Source organism: Fringilla coelebs, assembly GCF_963513975.1.
Source record: "Fringilla coelebs genome assembly, chromosome: 19".
Taxonomy (NCBI): Eukaryota; Metazoa; Chordata; class Aves; order Passeriformes; family Fringillidae; genus Fringilla; species Fringilla coelebs.
In genome coordinates, this window is record NC_140045.1 from 3,326,114 (window position 1) to 3,344,526 (window position 18,413).

Below are 18,413 nucleotides of genomic sequence, written 5' to 3' on the forward strand. Positions count from 1 at the left end.
CTGAACACCCTTCATCTGCAACGAGGTTCTGCAGGCACAGCCCAGCACCAGCGGGTGGTGGGAGAAGAGCTCAGCACACAAGGCAGCACAGATGGGTGCAAGAGAGAGGATTTCACCCAAAAACCCTGGCACACACCTCCACTTCTCCTTCAGCCCAAACCTAGAAAGAGCCAGCACATGCAGGATGCTCAGGGGTTTGATCACCCTGATCAAACTATTTGCAAAGGCACAGGTATTTCCTAATTTACTTTGTTTTTCCACTGATGCCTTTCCATCTGTGACTTCCTTGTGGCCATCACCTTTTTCTCCTCACTCTGACAGCTGTGGGAATGATTTCCAGGAAGCCCCAAAGATCTGGGAATTTTCTCCCCTCCAATGAGATCCCTGGCCCTGCTGCAGAGGGACATTTTCTCACCTGGGCCTGACAACCCTTGAGGAGCACACCTGATACAGGAGTGTCAGTGTCAGGCAAAGCCTGCAGCACTGCCAGCCCTGGGGAGGGCCCTGGGGATTCACAGGGAGCCCCTGGGCTCTGTCCAGAGCTGCATCTGGGCAGTCACATGCCAGGAACCTGACCACAGTCAGAAACTGTGAGAGAATAAACCTCAGCCTAAACTTAATTTAAAATGAGCTTCCTCTGTCCACAGTGGGACAGTGCCCCTCGGAACACTGCATTACTTCAGAACTTAACTCCAGGAACATCAGGCTGCTCTGTACCATAAAACACACACAGCAGTGGGACCTGCTCTAAAAGCATCCATTCCAATTATTTCCCCTTTCCATTGTCACCAAGGGACAAGAAAAGAGCGTCACAACTTTGTTTTGACTGAAGTAGAGGATGAGATTGTCGTTGCTTTGTCACACTTGATCGATGCTCGGGCTCCACTGAAGCTATTGAACATAAATTCAAGGCATGCAGACATCACACGTGCCCACTCTGCATCAGACACTGAGCTGCTTTGCTGCTTTCTTCAAAGAAATACAGAGAAGGGAATAAGCTCGGATTTCTGGACAGAAGCAGCAGCACAATTCTGTTTGGCAAGGCTACACCCAGGCTGTGGCTCAGCTTCGTGCCCAGTATCACCAGTCTCACTGGGAGCACCTCAGTGGCTTTACAGCTGCTCTTGTTGAGGTATTTACCCTGCAGCAGGAAGCCAAGTCTTCTGGAAAAGGGACTGACAACATCTTTTAACCAGTCTTGGATAATTCATATCACTAAGCCTTCTGTAATTTGTCAGAAGCATCTATTAATCCTTAATGAGGTAAAAACTCCTCAACATTTCTCAGCTGAAGTTGCCAAAAAACCCCCACACCGAACTGACATTTCCATTGCTGCTGTTGCTGCAAATCCTTTTACTTCTCTTGAATGAAAGAAAAAAACAAATTTAGAAGGATTCAGCCCTTGCTCCCTGACACAGCCAGCAAAAAGAGACTGGCGCAAGTATTGCTACACCAACAGAAATAGCCCATATTTCATGTCAAGAAATACGATGTGCAAATTTTTACAGGCACCATAGATCATCACCATCTGTCTTGACAAGTTAATTGTCTGCAGTTTTTCTAGGAAAACTAGAACCTTTAAAAACTAACAAAACAAATGAGTTGAAGGATGATTTGGGCAGAGCATGAAGCATCGTGGGCTCACTGCCCTGGAAATGTGCAGGTTCTGATATGCCTTAGTTCAGTCTAAAAAGAAAATCTGGAGTGGTCAAACACTGCTCTTGGTGCTACTTATAGCACTGAGGTACTACAAGCATAGCAAAAGAATTGCTTATGGAGCACGATCTCTGCAAAAAAAACCAGCTGAACTTGACAAATCTGGGAACAAAACATTAATTAATCAAAGCAGGGAATGGCACTCGCAGGGTTCGCAGTCGGTGGCAGGACTCACATCCTGCAAAGGGTCAGCAACACCACAGCCCATACAATTAAAAATCCAGGACAAACTGGATTAGATGACAACCTCCAGGAGAAAATATGGATGCTGGGGCCTTGGTTCTAAGCAGCCAGCTTTATGCCAAACAGCAATTTATGAGCTGTCCTGTGGAAACACTGAAAGCTGCCACGTGAGCACAAAGGGGGATGGAGGGGAATTGTCCCTGCAAGCCACTCTGGGCTCTGAGGACCTGGCACTGCTCAGACACCTGAGACACACTGAAGCCATCCTGGCCCTGCAGGGCATTTCAGAGGACACCAGCACACCCTGGAGGGCCCCCAGCAGCCAGAGCCCTGACAAAGAGGGACAGGGACGTGCCCCAAAACCTCTGCCCCAGCCTGCCGGGTCCTTCAGGACAGGCTGGCAGCTGCAGGACCAGGGCCAGGACCAGCCAGGCTGGGGACAAGCACAGCCACATCCCACAGCATAACCCAGAGGAGCCAGGGCACCAGGGGCAGGTCCTGCCAGGACACCAGGGGCAGGTCCTGCAGCATCAGGAGGGGGGAATGTTACCCCAGAAGGCAGCTCCAGGTCAGGCTGAGCTCTCTGCAGAGCAGCATCACCTCCAGCTGCTCCTGACCTAGGATGGCCAAGGGCAAAGCTCACGGTTTCATAAGAATTCAGTCCTCAGCTACACACAGGAAAACATGCCAGCTGCATTCACTAAGTGGCTTTTTAAAGGGTAGAGGCTCTAATTGAATTGTATAAAAAAATTTCTTTTTCTTAGAATAGAAATAATTTATTTTTTTTAAATCTTTCCCTTCATTCTTCATTAGTTCTTATTACTACACTGACAACCTCCCGTGAGGCATCCAGATTTTTCTCATCAAAAACTGGAATTATAGAAAATAAAACCAGGAATTATTCTTGATATCAAATACAAGCTTATTAAATTTAGATCTGTCATTTAAATTTTCCACAGACAACAATGGGGGGGTTATTCCTGAACAAGGAACATGGGATTTGGCACTAACAGAAGCATAAAAAAAGTCAAGGAGCCAAATACCCAGTGGGTGCATATGCCCCAGCCTCCACTCACTTCCCCCAAACTGAGATCATTTACACAAACTCAATTTTGAATTTTCCCTGTAGTTGCAACAGGTCCATATTGACAGTGCAGCCTGAGCAGTGCCCACTGGAGCCACCTGTAAGGCTTAATTTCATTTTAAGAGGAGTTTGACTGAAGCCCTAGGAGAGTTGAAAATACAGTTTTGGGGTTTTCTAAACATGACTTCAATAAACATTGGATAATTTGCTCCAAAAACCAAAGATCTCACTCAGGGCTGTATATGTGACATTAAATGGCCAGACAAGACATTTCCAAAAAATATAACCTTTTGGAAAAAAACTAACTCTGAGAAATCCAAATGATTCATGCCAAAGCTGTTAAGTCAGATCATCTCTATCATATCATCCTCAAAATCCTGGGTGAGAGCACTTATGAAAATTTAGCACCAAAACCATCTGGGGTCTTCATAAAGTCAAAGAACTGAAATTCTAAATCAGAGAGAAAATGGGATTTTATCTGTTATATTTTCAGTGTAGATAAAATACCAGTGTAAAACAGAATAAAATGTGGTGAGATGCAACCATCTCCCCCTTAACTGATTGACAGATAACAGTAAATTAACAATTGATGTTTATTAGTTTAATATTCAATATTAAATGGTGAACAGAATCAAAAGGCTGCTCCATAAAACTGAGTGACTTTGAAACCCCTGAAATTACAAAATGCTGACTTGGGGATGTGAAGTGCTTTGGATCCATCTCTGCTCTGCCAGTCCTGTTCCTCCCTCCACTGGATCCCACCTCAGCTCTGCCAGTGAATTTCCCATTCCTGCAGCCAGCAGCTTGGCAAAAACCCATTTAACAGCAGCTTTGCTCGATTCAAGGTTGCAGAATTTGGCCTCTCCTCGTTTTTGGGTCGTCTGGGTTCCATGCCCTGTGCTGAAGTGCTGAGCAGAACTTGGCAGGGGCTGTCCCCTCCCCAGCATTGTTTGTTTGGTATAACATTAGGAAATAAATTAAGGAGTTACACGAGCTTTGCTTTACAGCAAAAAGAAGGAAAAAAGTTTTCAGATAAGTTTCTGAATCATAACCCAGCAAAGATTTATAATAAAAAATTTATATGCAAACCTCTGCAGTGTACTGAGTTTAAATCAACCTCATTACATAATGACCCTTGTCTTAACACATGAAGTCAAATGCAAAAAAAAAAAAAAAATTAACCTGATTGTAATTAGAGCAAAAATCTGATTGAACAGAGCAGAGCCACTGCTCCCCAGTAAGGTGTCCCATGGACAGCTGTAAAAATCTGAAATCACCCCCTCACAGCTCTAAAATTTCAATTCTCACAGGTAATAAGTGGAGGAATTCTGAACTACACCCAGCTCGTCCCTGTAAACCAGTTCCCAGATTTAAAGTTACTTCAAGTGTAAAAAGGAGGATTAAGGAGAAATAAAGGAGAAACTCTACAAGCCCCCTCTGGAGTTCCCCAGCCACAAAGCAGGGACAGTGTGCAAGACCAGAAATCTTTATCCACAAAGTTTTTATCTTCTGAATTTTCATTCACATTTGTTTCTTTAATTTATTTTTTTTTAATATCCCATAATTAATTTTTCAGACTGGATTCCTTAAGGGCCAGGTTCATGGAGATAAATAACCTGGTAACCACTCTGACCCCCAAAAGATTTAGATTAATTTGGATACAGCTTTGACAAACATTAAATCTCTTCTTTAATGATGTTCCTCAAACAAAACAGTTAGCAAAATATCTGAATTTCCTTGTATAATGTCACATTTTAATGTAAACATCAAATAATGTACCAAAAGTTTTACCGGAAAAAAAAAAAAAAATTAAAGCGGCACAATTCTTTATACCACTGGAGAAGAGGGGAGGAAAAAGCCAGATTACAAACATTTACACATGCATAGTGGAAAAAAAATTAAACAAACAAACAAAAAAAGTATTTTACTAAATTCACGCATTTTTTTTAAAATAGTTATTAAATCTACTAAGCACCAACATACCTAAAAATTTATTTTCAGCTTCATGATTCATTTAAAAAACCTATCAAATTAACTTTTCAAACAAGCTTATATTATTAGCTTGTCCAAAAATAAAATGTAGAGTTTTTTTGGGTTTTTTATTAATTTTTTTCTTCTTTTTTCTATTTTTTTATTATTTTTTTAAAGTATACCAATACTTTTATCTGAATGTTTCCAAACAATGGCATAGGTGTCTGCAAAGAATGCCTTTACTTTACCCTACAGTGGATGGAAAATACAATACCACATCATACAGAATCTAAAACTATAAAAGTCTGAGAATGCAGCATCCCTTCACAAAAAAGCTGATAAAACTGAAATTATTTAGAAGATGCTGCACTTTTATTAAAAAAAAAAAATTAAATGAATATAAGCAGAAATAACATACATTTTTACATTAACTGGCCATTTCTGGTACAGAAACCCAGCATAGTATGCTAATGTTATTGAATAAATGTAAATGCTACTTACAATCTTCTTAAATACAATTTAGACAAACTTTTTTTTTCCTTTTTTTTTTCTTTTTCTTTTTTTTTTTTCCTTTTTTCAAGTTGTACAGGTAATCTCTCAGCTGCTAGTTTAATGCAACATATCATTAACATTACACAAATTAAAAAATAACACGTGTGTGTCTTCCTACAGAAAAGCTTCCAAAAACCCGACCCACATCAAAAAATGCAAAATAATGGAATATAATTAAAGAAAAAAAAAATTAGTTGCAAGTCTAGCAGCAAAGCAATTAAGTGAGGATATATTTACCAATATAAACAAAGGGAATATTTGCAACTACAGGTGAAGCCCCAACTATCTTAGATCTACCGACACAAATAAAAATTAAATTCTCTCTAAAAAAAATAATCTGATTATTTAAAATAGGAGTAAAAGCCATTGCTACCTGATGAACTACCTAGGCTAAGTTCCTGAAACAAGGACAGGGGGTCGCTGTTCTTTTTTGTCTGCTCAGGAGGAGGTTTGGGCTTGGGGGGAGCCCGCAGAGCGCTGGCGTAGGACATGACGGGTTTGGTGCCGCCCGAGGGCTGGGGGCTGCTGCTGTTGGACTCCACCAGCTGCTTGTTGGGCATCAGAGGGGGGAACTGGCCCAGATGCTGGAGCACGTTGTAGTTGAAGGAGTTGGAGAGCTGGATGTTCTCAGCCTTCAGGTGTTCCTCCGGGGGCTTGGCCGCCTTCGGGGGAGCTGCGAAGGAGAAACAGGAGCTGGAGCAAAGAACGGCTCTGACTCAGCCAATCCACCTGCAGCAAGCCCAAAGGCAGAGCTGCCACCACCCCTCTGGTAACCTCCTCCCACACCACCCATCTGCTGTGTTTAGTCACTCTGAAAATGGAGTTCACAGAATGACACAATCCCAGGATGGGCTGGGTTGGAAGGGATCTTAAAGCTCATCCTGCTCCATCCCCGGCCACAGGCACCTTCCACCAGAGCAGCCTGCTCCAAGCCCCATCCAGCCTGGCCTAGAAGGGATCCAAGTCCATTCCCAAATCCTGGAGCATGCAGCAGCAGCACAAGGCTGCCATTACCGAGCACATCCCCCATGTGTTTGTACCCTACAGCTGCAGCCCCAACCCTGCAATTCCGCCCAGCGGATTCTCCGGGTGCACTGAAGGGAAGCTGCTTCCCAATGGGATCTACTCTAATTTAAGCACTTTATCCACTGAGACAGCACAAAGAGTATTTCATTCTTCTTGCTTTACAGCTTAATAGGCTAAAATTAAAATTTACAGCACCATATATAATTCATTCTCCAACAGCAATTCAGAGTCCTGAATGCCAACCAACTAATTATTGGTATTTCAGGCTGAATGCATTCTTGCTAATTGATATGTTCTTGCTCCACATTTAACAACTCCTGTAACTATCAGAAAAAATGGTGCTTTAAACCATAGGTATAAAACTGCTTTCAAATGAATTTCCTGAATCCTAATGAGGTCCCTTACTTTAGTCTGGAGAATTCTGCTGTCTTGCACAGCCAGAGAGACACTACACAGAAACACAGCTCCATGTTCTATCTGCAACAGTCTAGGAACTGGGCACCAGATATATTCTGTAATTATTTCAGTCTTTAATCATAGAATGTTTTTTTTAAAGTGCATCTACAAAAATGTACCACCAAATGAGTGCAAAAGTAGAAAAACATAAAGCTTCTCACTGGAAGGGTCACACACAGGTTTCTGCTTTTTATAGAGCACTCAAAAAAAAAAAACCCAAAAAACCAAAAAAACAAACCAAACAAACAAAAAAAAAAAAAAACCAAAAAAACCCCAACAACCCCTAAACCTATAGAAGAATGGATATGGAAAGAACACAAGCAAAGCAATTTTGCTAGGGTTGCTATGATTCAACAAAAAACAAACAACCCAGAACACGAGCAAAAAACCGCCTAAAATAACCACAGCACTCAAGAGAAGACAAGTAATGACAAGCAGGGCCAGAGGTGAAAGTTGTGTGTGGTAGAGGTGTCTAACAGAAGGAAAAATATGAAATACACGTCTTGAATAAGAACTTAAATAATTTTCTTTCCATCAACAGAAAAAGCAATGCATACCAAACTCTCAAATTGCAATTTTGGGAAGTGCCTGCATGGAACGAGCCAGAGGAATTGACAGCTGCTCTCCCTGTGCTCCATGAATCCCTCCTGACCCGACCCAACCCAACACTGGTGCCACTCCTGGTGTGAGGAGAGATCAGCCCTTGAACAGTCTGGAATCAGGGTCACTCCCTCTCAAGCAGGGACAGGACTTTGACAGCATCACATTCTCACGGGGTTTTATTTCAGGGATAAAAACCAACAGTAATGAGAACAGAGCAGTTACTGGTCATTAACCCTTAGCTCTATAAAACACATTTGGGCAGTAAATATGATCACAGGCAGTGAGCTGCAAATGTGGAAAGCCACAGCAGCCATAAAATCGAGATGTGTTTGCATGAACCATTAGATACAGGGCTCTGTTTCATATACAATTATTGACAAAACAGAAACCATGCTGAACTACAATAAAAAACATTTCATTGCAAATGCACTTACCAGTGAGAACTTGGTATTTTCACTTAGAATTTAGTATTTGACAGCAAATGTGTATTTTTACAAACACATCTGTCCTCTGGGGACTTCACTCACAAACAGGTTCTCAAGCTTTTCATTAAAGCAAAGAAATGTGGGACTGACTGATCCCAACCCAAACGGGCCAGAGCTCCTGAGCTCCTCTTGGATAACCACAGAGTGTGGAGAGCAACTCTGTGTGAGCAATGCAGTGATGAATGCCACATAATACTGTGCATTCAGCTCCTTGATTTTCAGTAAAAATAGAAATAGATTGAAGGAGGTGCCCTGAGCTTGAAGCTTTGAACTTAGCACGAAAGATGCTGCCATAAATATGGGTTTGCAAAATAACATTTTCACATTTTGGAAATTAAAAGGCACATTAGGAATTTAATTCTTGAGTGCTGTCACTGATATAAAGAGCTTTTCTCATTCATTCTACTCTGCATGTTCCTACTTCAGAATTACTATGAAATTACAAGATGTTTTACGTTTATAAAGTTTGGTGAAAAGCAATTAAATCTTTTAAGGCCAATAAAACCAACTTATAAATATTTTTCCACATTATTAAGTGGTTTTAATATCCACACTGGAATACTGTTTGCATTTTTATTAATTTTGTTTTTAAATTACCACTGGAGATTTTTAAAGCAAAATCACAGGGAAGAAACTGCACTATCCTGGTAATATTGTTTTTTCATAAACACAAGAAATACAGAAAACAGAAGAACTGCTTCAGCTCTCTCCTTGCAGCTTTTTTTCATCTCTGAAAAGTTAATTTAGTTTCTGTCTGCTCAATCAATCAGCACTGCTGCTACCACCAGGGAAGCCACATTCCACTGAGATTCTTCCACGCTGAGGGAGAATTTAAACTCGTCACTCCTTTGATGAAGTACCAGAATTTACTAGAGAAACGCTGAGAGCACTAATTCAGTTTATGTGTTGCTCCCTCAGACTGTAATACCAACACAAAATATCACTGATTCTGGAAACAATCAATCTATCTTGCAAATAAATCCCACCAGTCACCTTAGCTCCCTCCAGCACAAATTCAGCTGCACTTGAAGCCACTGTAAGAGACTTCCTGGGTTTAGTGGAGCTTTTGGAGAAGACTAAGAAGCAGCAATGCTTTTTTAGCTGAAAAGCAGGATGTCACCAAGAAATGGGATTATTCCAAGCAAACCTATAACAACTGAAACAACAAATAATTCAAAAATTTTTGCTTAGATTGGCTTTGGGAAGGAAGCAGCTGCAGCTGCACCCACCTAGCAGCTCCCGGGGTGGAACGGCTCTGCTGGCTCCGTTGCATGGAATGTTTGGGTACGGGGCAGAGGAGGAGGAGTTCACCCACAGCTCAGGGGAGGAGTAGTTGAATGATGACTGGTTACTGTGGTCCTGAAGCTCTTTACACTGACCAAGACTGTCTTGAGGAGTGCTTAATTCTTCAGAACAAGCCTGGACTGAACTAGAGGAAATTCTTCTTTGGTACAACGGCCTGCCTGGTCCTCTTGGTTCATACTGTGAACAAAAGAAAAAAAACAAAAAACCAAACCATAAAATAGCCTTTTGCTCTTTTGATTCAGCTGCATGCATCAAACACCATTTTCCCATTCAATATTTTCCCTGAAATGTCTTACCAAAAAAACCCCAGTTCATTGCATTTCCAAAATACTAACACATTTCAAGTTATATGTTGCATACTGCAGTCACTGATAACGTAGTTTGATCACACAAAATAGAGAATTTTAAAGGAAGTGCAAAGAACATCAACTGGGATTTCTTAATTCTTATCAACCTTTATATCTCACACTCCTCCGTGGGTGTTGGATCACACAGTGAGGAGGAAGATACCCAGCATTTACAGACGAAGCAAAGGAAGCACAGAAACACAGAAGAGCAAGGAAAAAAATATTCTTACAGTGCAGTCAGGAAAAAAATGGCTTTTCCTTTTCCAAAGGATAAATTAGTGACTTGTACACCAGGATCTGGTTAAGCAGGATACATTTGTATACTGGATTTTGTACATACAAAACAAATGCTCTGGAGAAGCAAGTGCCCTCAGGAGAAATAATGCAGAGAATTTTATCTGAAACCACAGAAATTACTTGCTTCTATAAACCCTGTAGATCATGCAGATGAAAACGGCAGGAGCTCCATCAATTAACCTGTGGGCTTCAAGAGTTCAGATTTAAGGGCCCTCTAAGCTTTCTCAAGATTCAAAGCAAGTCTGTCATATTACCATTTATTTTTAACAATAAATATAGTATTTGCACCCATCTGCACTGATTAACAAGAGCATCAATAACAGAAAAGTCATACAGATAAATCTAGACTTGGTAAAGGGGAAAAAATCCTAATGAAATGTCACAAGAAATTAGCTAAACAAACATTGAATAACTTGCTTGCAGAATCCATATTGTTATTTTATCATCTACAAAAAATAGACAGGAGAAAAAAGTGCATGAAAGGAAACTTCTAATTATATATCTTATTTCTGTTGTCACAATTAAGGGATCAACACTTGGATATCCTGTCAATCCACTCCCCTAAGGAAATTCTTCAACAACAAAACAAACAAACAAACAAACAAATTCATAAATTACTGCCCAAATCAACCCAAAAAGTTCATTGAGTTTAAAAGAGCTATTTTGGTAAGCAATCAGGAATTTATCAAAGTTCTGGACACTTGCAAGTACAGAACCATGCAGAACCATACAAAATAACTCCAGTATTCCCTTTGATGTGCAGTTCAAATCTGGTTTGACTAAAGACATGCAAAAGCTTTCAAGAATCAAGTCAATTAACAGCTTTTCAAGTAGTGATTGAGGAAACAGTTTAGTAAGGATCCCAAAAGTCAAGAAATCTGCCCTGACAAGTGCCTTGTCTGTCAAAAACACACCTAAAACCCCATTTTGATTTCTTTGTGCATTCAGTCCTACCTACCAGCTGAAGAAGCAGTTTTAGAAAGTTTATAAGCAAGTCTCGATGTCTTTTAACACTTTTACTGCATTTGGCATTTCTGTCACATATTTTGAAAGGAAGGAGAAATGAGAACTAAAGCGAATTTGCACTAATTACATAAAGGCTCACTCTATTTGTCTTCAGATAGCAGGAACTGTCACAAGCTCTATAGGAATATTTATTGGTTTATTACTGCTGAAAAGCCATTGTTCCTACGTCCCGCTGTACTGACAGCATTAACTGTTGTCACAAAGTATTAGATTTTATACAGGGTGGTATGACTTAATGGAGTGAGACAGCAAATTTCTAAATGTCTATAAACTCAAACCTTACTACAGCTCTGGATGGGCCTGAGGACTCCATTAACCTCTCTAGATCTGTGTAAGACAGAAATTTGTAAAATGCACTGAAATTCAATTTTAGTTATTTTTCTCATGCTCATAAACTAAATATTTTCTGTTTTCAGAAGTTGATAAACAAATTAAAAATGTATTGTGTGAGACAGCAATGAGCAAGGCTCCCTCCCCAGCTTCTGTGAGAACCTTAACAGAAACCCATCACAGAACAAGCCACTTATGTACAAATATTGGATTACATGCACTCAGTGAGAATATTAATTCTCACATTCCTGGAATGCAACCTGCCTCCAGGATACTCTGTGTTTGCATATCATACACTCCTTAGCACTTCAGATTCCAAGAGGGATCAAAACCTTCTGTTCAAAACATGACCTGTCCTAGCTGTGTGTGCTGGCTCACCCCCTTAGAGCCCAGGACAGGAGGAGATGGAGAGGGACAGAGCCAGATGTGTGTGGCAGGGTGTGCTGGAGCCAGCCTCAGGCAGCACAGCTGGATGTCTCTGATTTCCAAGACACAGCCCTCAAAGTACACGGGATGGCTTTGTACCAAATTAAGGCAGGCAGGGTGGGATTATGAAATCAGGCTTTGGACCATGTTGGAACAACTCTACAGCCCTGGTCTCCTATGGGATGGAACTCGAGCACATTCACAGCTCAGCACTGAGTCAAGTGGCTGGGTGACCCCAGCTGACTGACCAGAGCTTCCACCTGGGCTGTGATTGATTTTCACTGCAGACACAGAGCAATGACTGCATGAAAACTCAGAGTAATGTTCCAAAAGCCAAGGCTCCCCGTTGAGCAGAGAAAACGTTACACCTACAGCAACAAGAACCACGGATCTGCTCAGGGAGAACAGCAGAGAGGCAGAGGACGATTCCACCTCACAGAAATTCCCACTGTGAGCTTTTAACATGTGAGGTGCTTTGCATTCATGACCACTTCACAACACAATTGGATATTCCAAGGACAGGAGAAGTGCAGAGCAGACAGAACACCCACCTCTTCTAAGCTGTGGAGCGAAGAAGCAGAAACTGCTCGAGATGCGAGTGGATGAAATGGCTCCTGACCGACCGCGTGCTGATGATTCTGGATTTGGATAAAAGGGCTTTGCTGCGACCTGTGGGGCAGTGGAGGTATTCCATAGTGAAAGCCCTGCCCCAGGAGGTGATTCTGCTGCAGGTTAGCGTAAGTCCAGGACCCATCAGGTTGCAGGTATTTCAAGGGAGACGGGGTTATGTGTTCGGATGGCATTGAGAAAGGGGGGTTGTACATTTGGGGTAAATGCTGCTGAAATGCTGGGTTAGTGGGCAGTTCAATGTCTCTGCTGTTCTCAGTGAAGTTGGGGAAGTGGTTGGAGTTGCAGGAAGGAGAAGGGAGTGCTGGTGGGCTCCGGGGCTGCACTTGTCTGTATTGCAACAGTCTCGACTGGGGGGGCGGCATTTCGGCGCCGTCCCGGCTCTCGCTGGGATCGCGGTGCGACAGCTCCCGGAGCAAGTCCTGGAATCTGCACGGACACAAGAAATGCAGCAGGGAAAGAGGGGAAAAAAAAAAAGAAGTTTTGCTGAAATTTCGCTCTTTTTGAGGTGCAGAAAACTCAGAGAACAGAACACTGAATTTAAATATTCTCCTCTTTGCACTTGTTGACCCTAACTTCAAAGGATGTGACTGAGCAATCAAAAATTAGGCACAAGAGGCTTAATTGGATGAAATACCCACCTGAATCATCTCAAAGTTTTTATAACTCTTGAGATTTCCTTTCCAGTCAGAAGAATCAATTTTTTGTTATCTCTTAAGAGACAACTAAAGGTAAGGATTTTCTGCTTTACTTCACAAAGTAAAAAGTTCACATAGTTAAAGACAATTTTAACCCCTTTCAAGGCAAAAGCCAGAACAATCAGGGACTCCCCTCACTTGCACAATATACTTCTAAACTTCTCCAAAAGGTCGATTCAATTCAGCACTTCAAAGAGTCAGCTAAGAGGTCATTTAGATGCTTTACCATGGCTATAACAAACCAGATGGAAAAGAAAGCATAGTGGGAGATGACAGTAAACAGAGGCAATTTAAAAATCCAGCCTTTACAATATACATGATTAAAGCTGATGACCACTGGAACCATTTTTCTGTTGATGTTCAACAGCTTCCTTTCTTGCCCCCTAAAGCTCCATCTCAAATACAAGCTTTTTTTTTTTTTAATCTGCTTTTAAAGCAAAGGTTTTTTGAAAAGGAAGAAAAGTTCAGGTTTCACTGGGGAGCAGTGTTTAGGGAGGGGCTGTTTCGTTTCTTTTCAAGCACACAACTCTCAGACCGCTATTTCAAATTGAAGAATTTACAACTTAAATAGGCCTTAACTACACTCAGACACGTCTTTCATAAAAACACAAGGTTGTTACTCTCTATCCATTCCTCATCCATAAATACAGCACTGAAAAGCTCCATAAAAATATTTTTCCACTACAGCTTTACTACCCAATATACTAACAGAATAAAGCATAACACATAATAAAAGCATAGTTGTAAGTCAGCCTGCCAACTATTTTAACCTTCATAATAACAGCAGCAAAAAGCAATACCTTTAAGTGCCTTGTACTTGATCACAGTGTTACAGATAGGTGCCCACTGCTCAATTTTACACAAGCTCTGATGACTCAGTAAACAAATACCTTGAATATGTTGCCTCTGTTTCATCTTCTGTATTACTGGCAAGTTTCCAGTTTGCCCTAACTTGCTGCTGTTGATGTAATCCAATTGGTTGCTGAGGAAGATGTGGTAGATGAGGATGGTGATGGTGTTGATATGGAATAGTGCCTTGACTGAGATAGGCATTATGTTCATTCCATTGCTGTAACCTGGCTTGTTGTTGCTGCCTTATTGTTTCCAAAGCTACATTTCCATGCATACGATCTACAAAAATAGTTTTAAAAAAAAATTTTATCTAATGCCCCTTTTTAAAGATCTTTATGTCAGAAAAAAAAAAATAAAAGAAAGAATACTTTTTATACAGTTTATTCCAGGGTCTATAATACACTAACTGCATTGCAGTGCATAACCTGGTTATTTAAATCATATGGAAAATCATATAAACATGAATCTTCTAATAAAGTGCTGAATATTCAAACATGCCTCAAGCAGCAAATTATGCTCAATGACATTACTTATGGAAACTAACCCAACAATGACCCAATTCAGAGCAAAATGCCTGAAAAAGGTAAATACCTCCTTCATTTTCACTTCAATGTAGTTATAATTGCACACTCTGAATTTAAATAAAGAAAAGTCACCTACCTAAAGTGTCCCCTAAGGGCATTCCTGATGGATTCTCTTCAATGAAGTTGTTCAAGTGGGTTGGCAGAACTGGGTTGTGCTGTGCAATAGGCCTCAAAGGATTATTGACTTCTTGTAACAGAGGTGGGGGGTGTTGCTCTGAAATCACAGCATCTACAGCAGGAGAATGTGGTCGGTGGGGAATGGGATTATTAAAAAAGGACTGGCTGGGGCCTGCCTGGAAAGCAGGGGAAAGCTGCGAAGGTGGTGGAGGCTGCTGATTCAAGTGATTATGCTGCTGAACTACCTGGCTCTGCTGGGGTGGCATTTGGTTGGGTTGTTCAGGCAAGTGATTTTGCTGTTGGCTTAAGAGGTTTTGCTGCTGCTGCTGCTGCTGCTGCTGCAGAGGGTACGGCTGCCTCGGGATCTGGGAGAGGTGCTGGAAGTGGCGGGTGGGAACCGTGAACTGGGAGTGGGGTGGGGTCAGGTGCAGGTTCAGCTGCCTGGGGGTGGGGTTGTCTTTGCGATGGAATTTAGCATTGGGGTAACCGACACTGGAACGGGACTCTGGGCTTCTCTGCTGAGGGTTTGCTTCTAAATCAACCTGCAAAAGGAGAGCAAAAGGTTTTGAGAATTCACATTTAAAAAACTGAAATAAAGACATTGCCATTTGACTAAATGAATGACTAAACGTAATGATCAAATTCATTAAGTGAGAGTATGAAATAACAAACAAAAATGCCCAAATCCCCAAAAAATAAACAAACCAAGCAAACCAGATACCAGACAAGAGAAACCCACCTGCTTGGATTCCAGAGGTTTCTTCTCAGGTGTTCGAATTTTATTGATTTCAGGTCCAGCAGCATTTTCACATTTACCTAAAAATATTTACAAAATTATTTCGTTTCCATAAGAAAATTATTTTGGGGGATTTTTTTTTCCCCCCAGACACAAGAAAATCGACTTTTTAGTAAGGCATTTACAGCACCACAGACATTTAGTATCATCTACCTGAATAACACTTTCCCTTTAATCTCTACACTTTGTTCATTAATAATCACTAAGTAATTCTTCCAACTTAATTGCAAATAACATCAGCAGTACGGTGGAAGGTAAATAGAACAATTGCACCCTCAACACCCCTTCCCACCTCCCATTCCTTCTGGATCTCACAATATCCCAGTTATTCTATTTGTAATGGCAAATCCCAGGGTATTTCCCCCCTCCATTAGGGAGGAAAGGGCGAAGGACAGAAAGGATGGAGGAAGGAAAGTCCTTTCCCCGACCCTATTTCAAACAGAAACTCCCCCCCAAAGCAGAGCAGCCTGCAGAGGCATTGCCAGCACTGACCATTTCGAGTTTGTTCGTGCTGCTCCTTGTCCTGGTGTGGGAGCTGCTGCTGTCCTATGCTAACGGGGGAGTGGTGGCCCAGGCCGTAGGGGATCGGGGACCCTCGCCCGTGTGCCTGTAACAGGTTCATGTTATATGCCATGGCTGCTTGGTGAGTAATGAGGCGAGGGTCGACTGCAAACCTACCCTGATACCCCGTCCACGGTACCTGTGTGGTGAACAAACATGAAAATAAAAATTAAAATTAAAAAAAAAAAGAAGAAAAGGGGGAGATGTGATCTGTTATGGCACATAAAATTAAAGGCAGTGATTACAAGCATGCTGGTATTAGGTCAGTGACAAGAGTTTTTCAAGCACCAGATGACCTGACACACTTACACACAACTACAGCTGGTGCTAGGAGGGGAGAGCTCTAAGGACAGGCATAACAAGGGCACAGATTTTTGAGGAGAACCTTGGGCAAAAATTTTTCTATCAAAACCCATTCTTGTTTCAGTGGTTTCAAAGTTCAGAGAGAAAAAACTGATGGACAAATTATAGTTTAATAACTTCAGATTAAACCCTTCTCTATTAAATAGAAATGGGTGAAGTTCAAGCAAATCCAAAGCCCTTTCTCCTGGCAGCTACGAGACATTGGACTGTGGCTCAGAGGGGACAAAGAAGCCTCAAAGGTGAGGACCAGACCTTGCAGCAGCCAGTGCTGGGATGCTGGGCCACAGCAGGAGGGGCTGTGCCCCCCTCTGCACCCACAGGACACTCAGTGAAGTTCCCAGGACTATGGGTGGAATCCAGAGAGTGCCCACAGGTGAGCAGTGACAGGGAACCACACTCCAAAGTGTCTCTGCTACTGCAGAGGCAGAGCAAAATCCACCCCCTGAAAGCAGGCACAAAGTCAGGATTTTTTACAATGGCTTCAGTTTTATTCCTAAAAGGAATGCTAAGGAAGACAGCTCTGCATCAAATGAGTTCAAGCTTGCCCTGTAGGGAATTTATTAAAAGAAGGAAAATCTATGAACAAGAGGAGAGTGCAGGGAGTCATCCCCAACACTGAGGCTGCCAAAGCATCCTTTAGTGATGGCAGCAGGCAACCTCCTCCAGCTTTTACCTTGGGTATGGAAACTGCATTAAACAAAGACATCATTTTCTCTTCCACGAACATAAACACATTTTACTTCAGTCCCTGCTTCTTTCAAGTGTAACAACTTTCATCCAATTCTTTTTTTAAATTACTATTTGCCCTTGAAATGTGCACCTTGAACTTCAGCTTTAGGCTACTATTGCATCTGCACAACCCCAAATCACCTCCAAGCTTCTTTTCAAAAGTAGCAGTCTCATTAGTACCTCAGTCTTCCCACTTAATTATTTAAAAATCCATCCTCAGGGAAGGTGAGTTCAAAACACTTGTTTTTATTACATTTCTTTTGATTGGAAACACATAAAAAATATATTAACCTTGGAACAATAAGACAGAGTTTTTAAATTACCTTGGTTTGATATTAATATAATGTGAGCAAGCATGACAAAGATACAGCTGCTGGCCTTCTCATTGCATTTAAATTTATCCATCAAATGCAGATTTCTAGTAAGCTTGGAAAAAGGAAAATTCCTTGGCCTAGCAAAGAAAACCAATTTACAGCTGCCAGCTGATCTAAGGCACAAAACTGAAACCACAGAAAGTCCCCTGTTCAGCATCCATAACCCAAATTACAACAGAGGACTCATAATTATTGGAAAAAACCAAAGTAGTTGTATTCCAACATTTAGCATTATGAATGGAATTAAAGACAGCTGCATGTGTGGTTCCACATCCTTGCCATGGTCCTCAGGAGCTGTGCACAACACAGACCTGCTACTCCACAAGCTTCTGCAGCCTTTGTTCTTTCCTTGCATTTTCCTCCTGGAATATGTTGACTGTGAAGGGTAAAAATAAAGCAGAGACTGCTTCTTTAATGTGTGCAAATTTTGGTGGGACAGTTTTATTTGTAATCCAAAATTCCATGCATAAATGTAGCCTAAAAGACCTGCTTAGAGATCTTCATTCTGCTCCCAAATGTCATTAAGGGAAGGGATTGGAGAGGAAACTGGTTCACTATGAGGCTCTGGAAGGGAAAAACATCCCATTATGCTTATTTTTCTTATCACTTCACTTCAGACACCTTGCACTGCAGACATCCAAAACTTGTAATTTAGGCTGTGTGATGCCAATAAAGAGAAACAAACTTGGTGTGAATCACTGAGGTCTCTCCAATGATTAAGAACTGAACCTGGCAAATAATTCAGAGGCAGGTGTCTCAAGTCAGATGAGACAGATTCCACTGGTGTGCCTAAAACACACAAATTACATGAACATGAAATTGCTTTTAGCCTGCCTGGAGTTATTTGGGGGAGCAAAGCTTTCAGGCCCTTATTTTCTGGTTGTCCTCTGCACTGTCACTCCTAA

The 18,413-nt window shown here is 41.5% G+C and overlaps 1 protein-coding gene across 3 annotated transcripts in view; it reads right to left on the bottom strand.

The window, feature by feature from the left end:
* Nucleotides 1–3,651: 3,651 nt before the first annotated feature.
* HELZ (helicase with zinc finger) overlaps nucleotides 3,652–18,413 on the bottom strand; it is an 87,107-nt gene continuing 72,345 nt past the window's right edge. For all 3 annotated transcript variants that reach the window (XM_084218586.1, XM_084218585.1, XM_084218584.1), the window contains 7 exons: nucleotides 15,974–16,181; nucleotides 15,425–15,501; nucleotides 14,645–15,227; nucleotides 14,023–14,263; nucleotides 12,359–12,863; nucleotides 9,306–9,558; nucleotides 3,652–6,179 (listed from right to left, as the gene is read on the bottom strand). In XM_084218586.1, coding sequence (XP_084074712.1) covers nucleotides 5,848–6,179; nucleotides 9,306–9,558; nucleotides 12,359–12,863; nucleotides 14,023–14,263; nucleotides 14,645–15,227; nucleotides 15,425–15,501; nucleotides 15,974–16,181 — 2,199 coding nt within the window. In that variant the 3' untranslated portion in view covers nucleotides 3,652–5,847. The remainder of the gene's footprint in view (nucleotides 6,180–9,305; nucleotides 9,559–12,358; nucleotides 12,864–14,022; nucleotides 14,264–14,644; nucleotides 15,228–15,424; nucleotides 15,502–15,973; nucleotides 16,182–18,413) is intronic.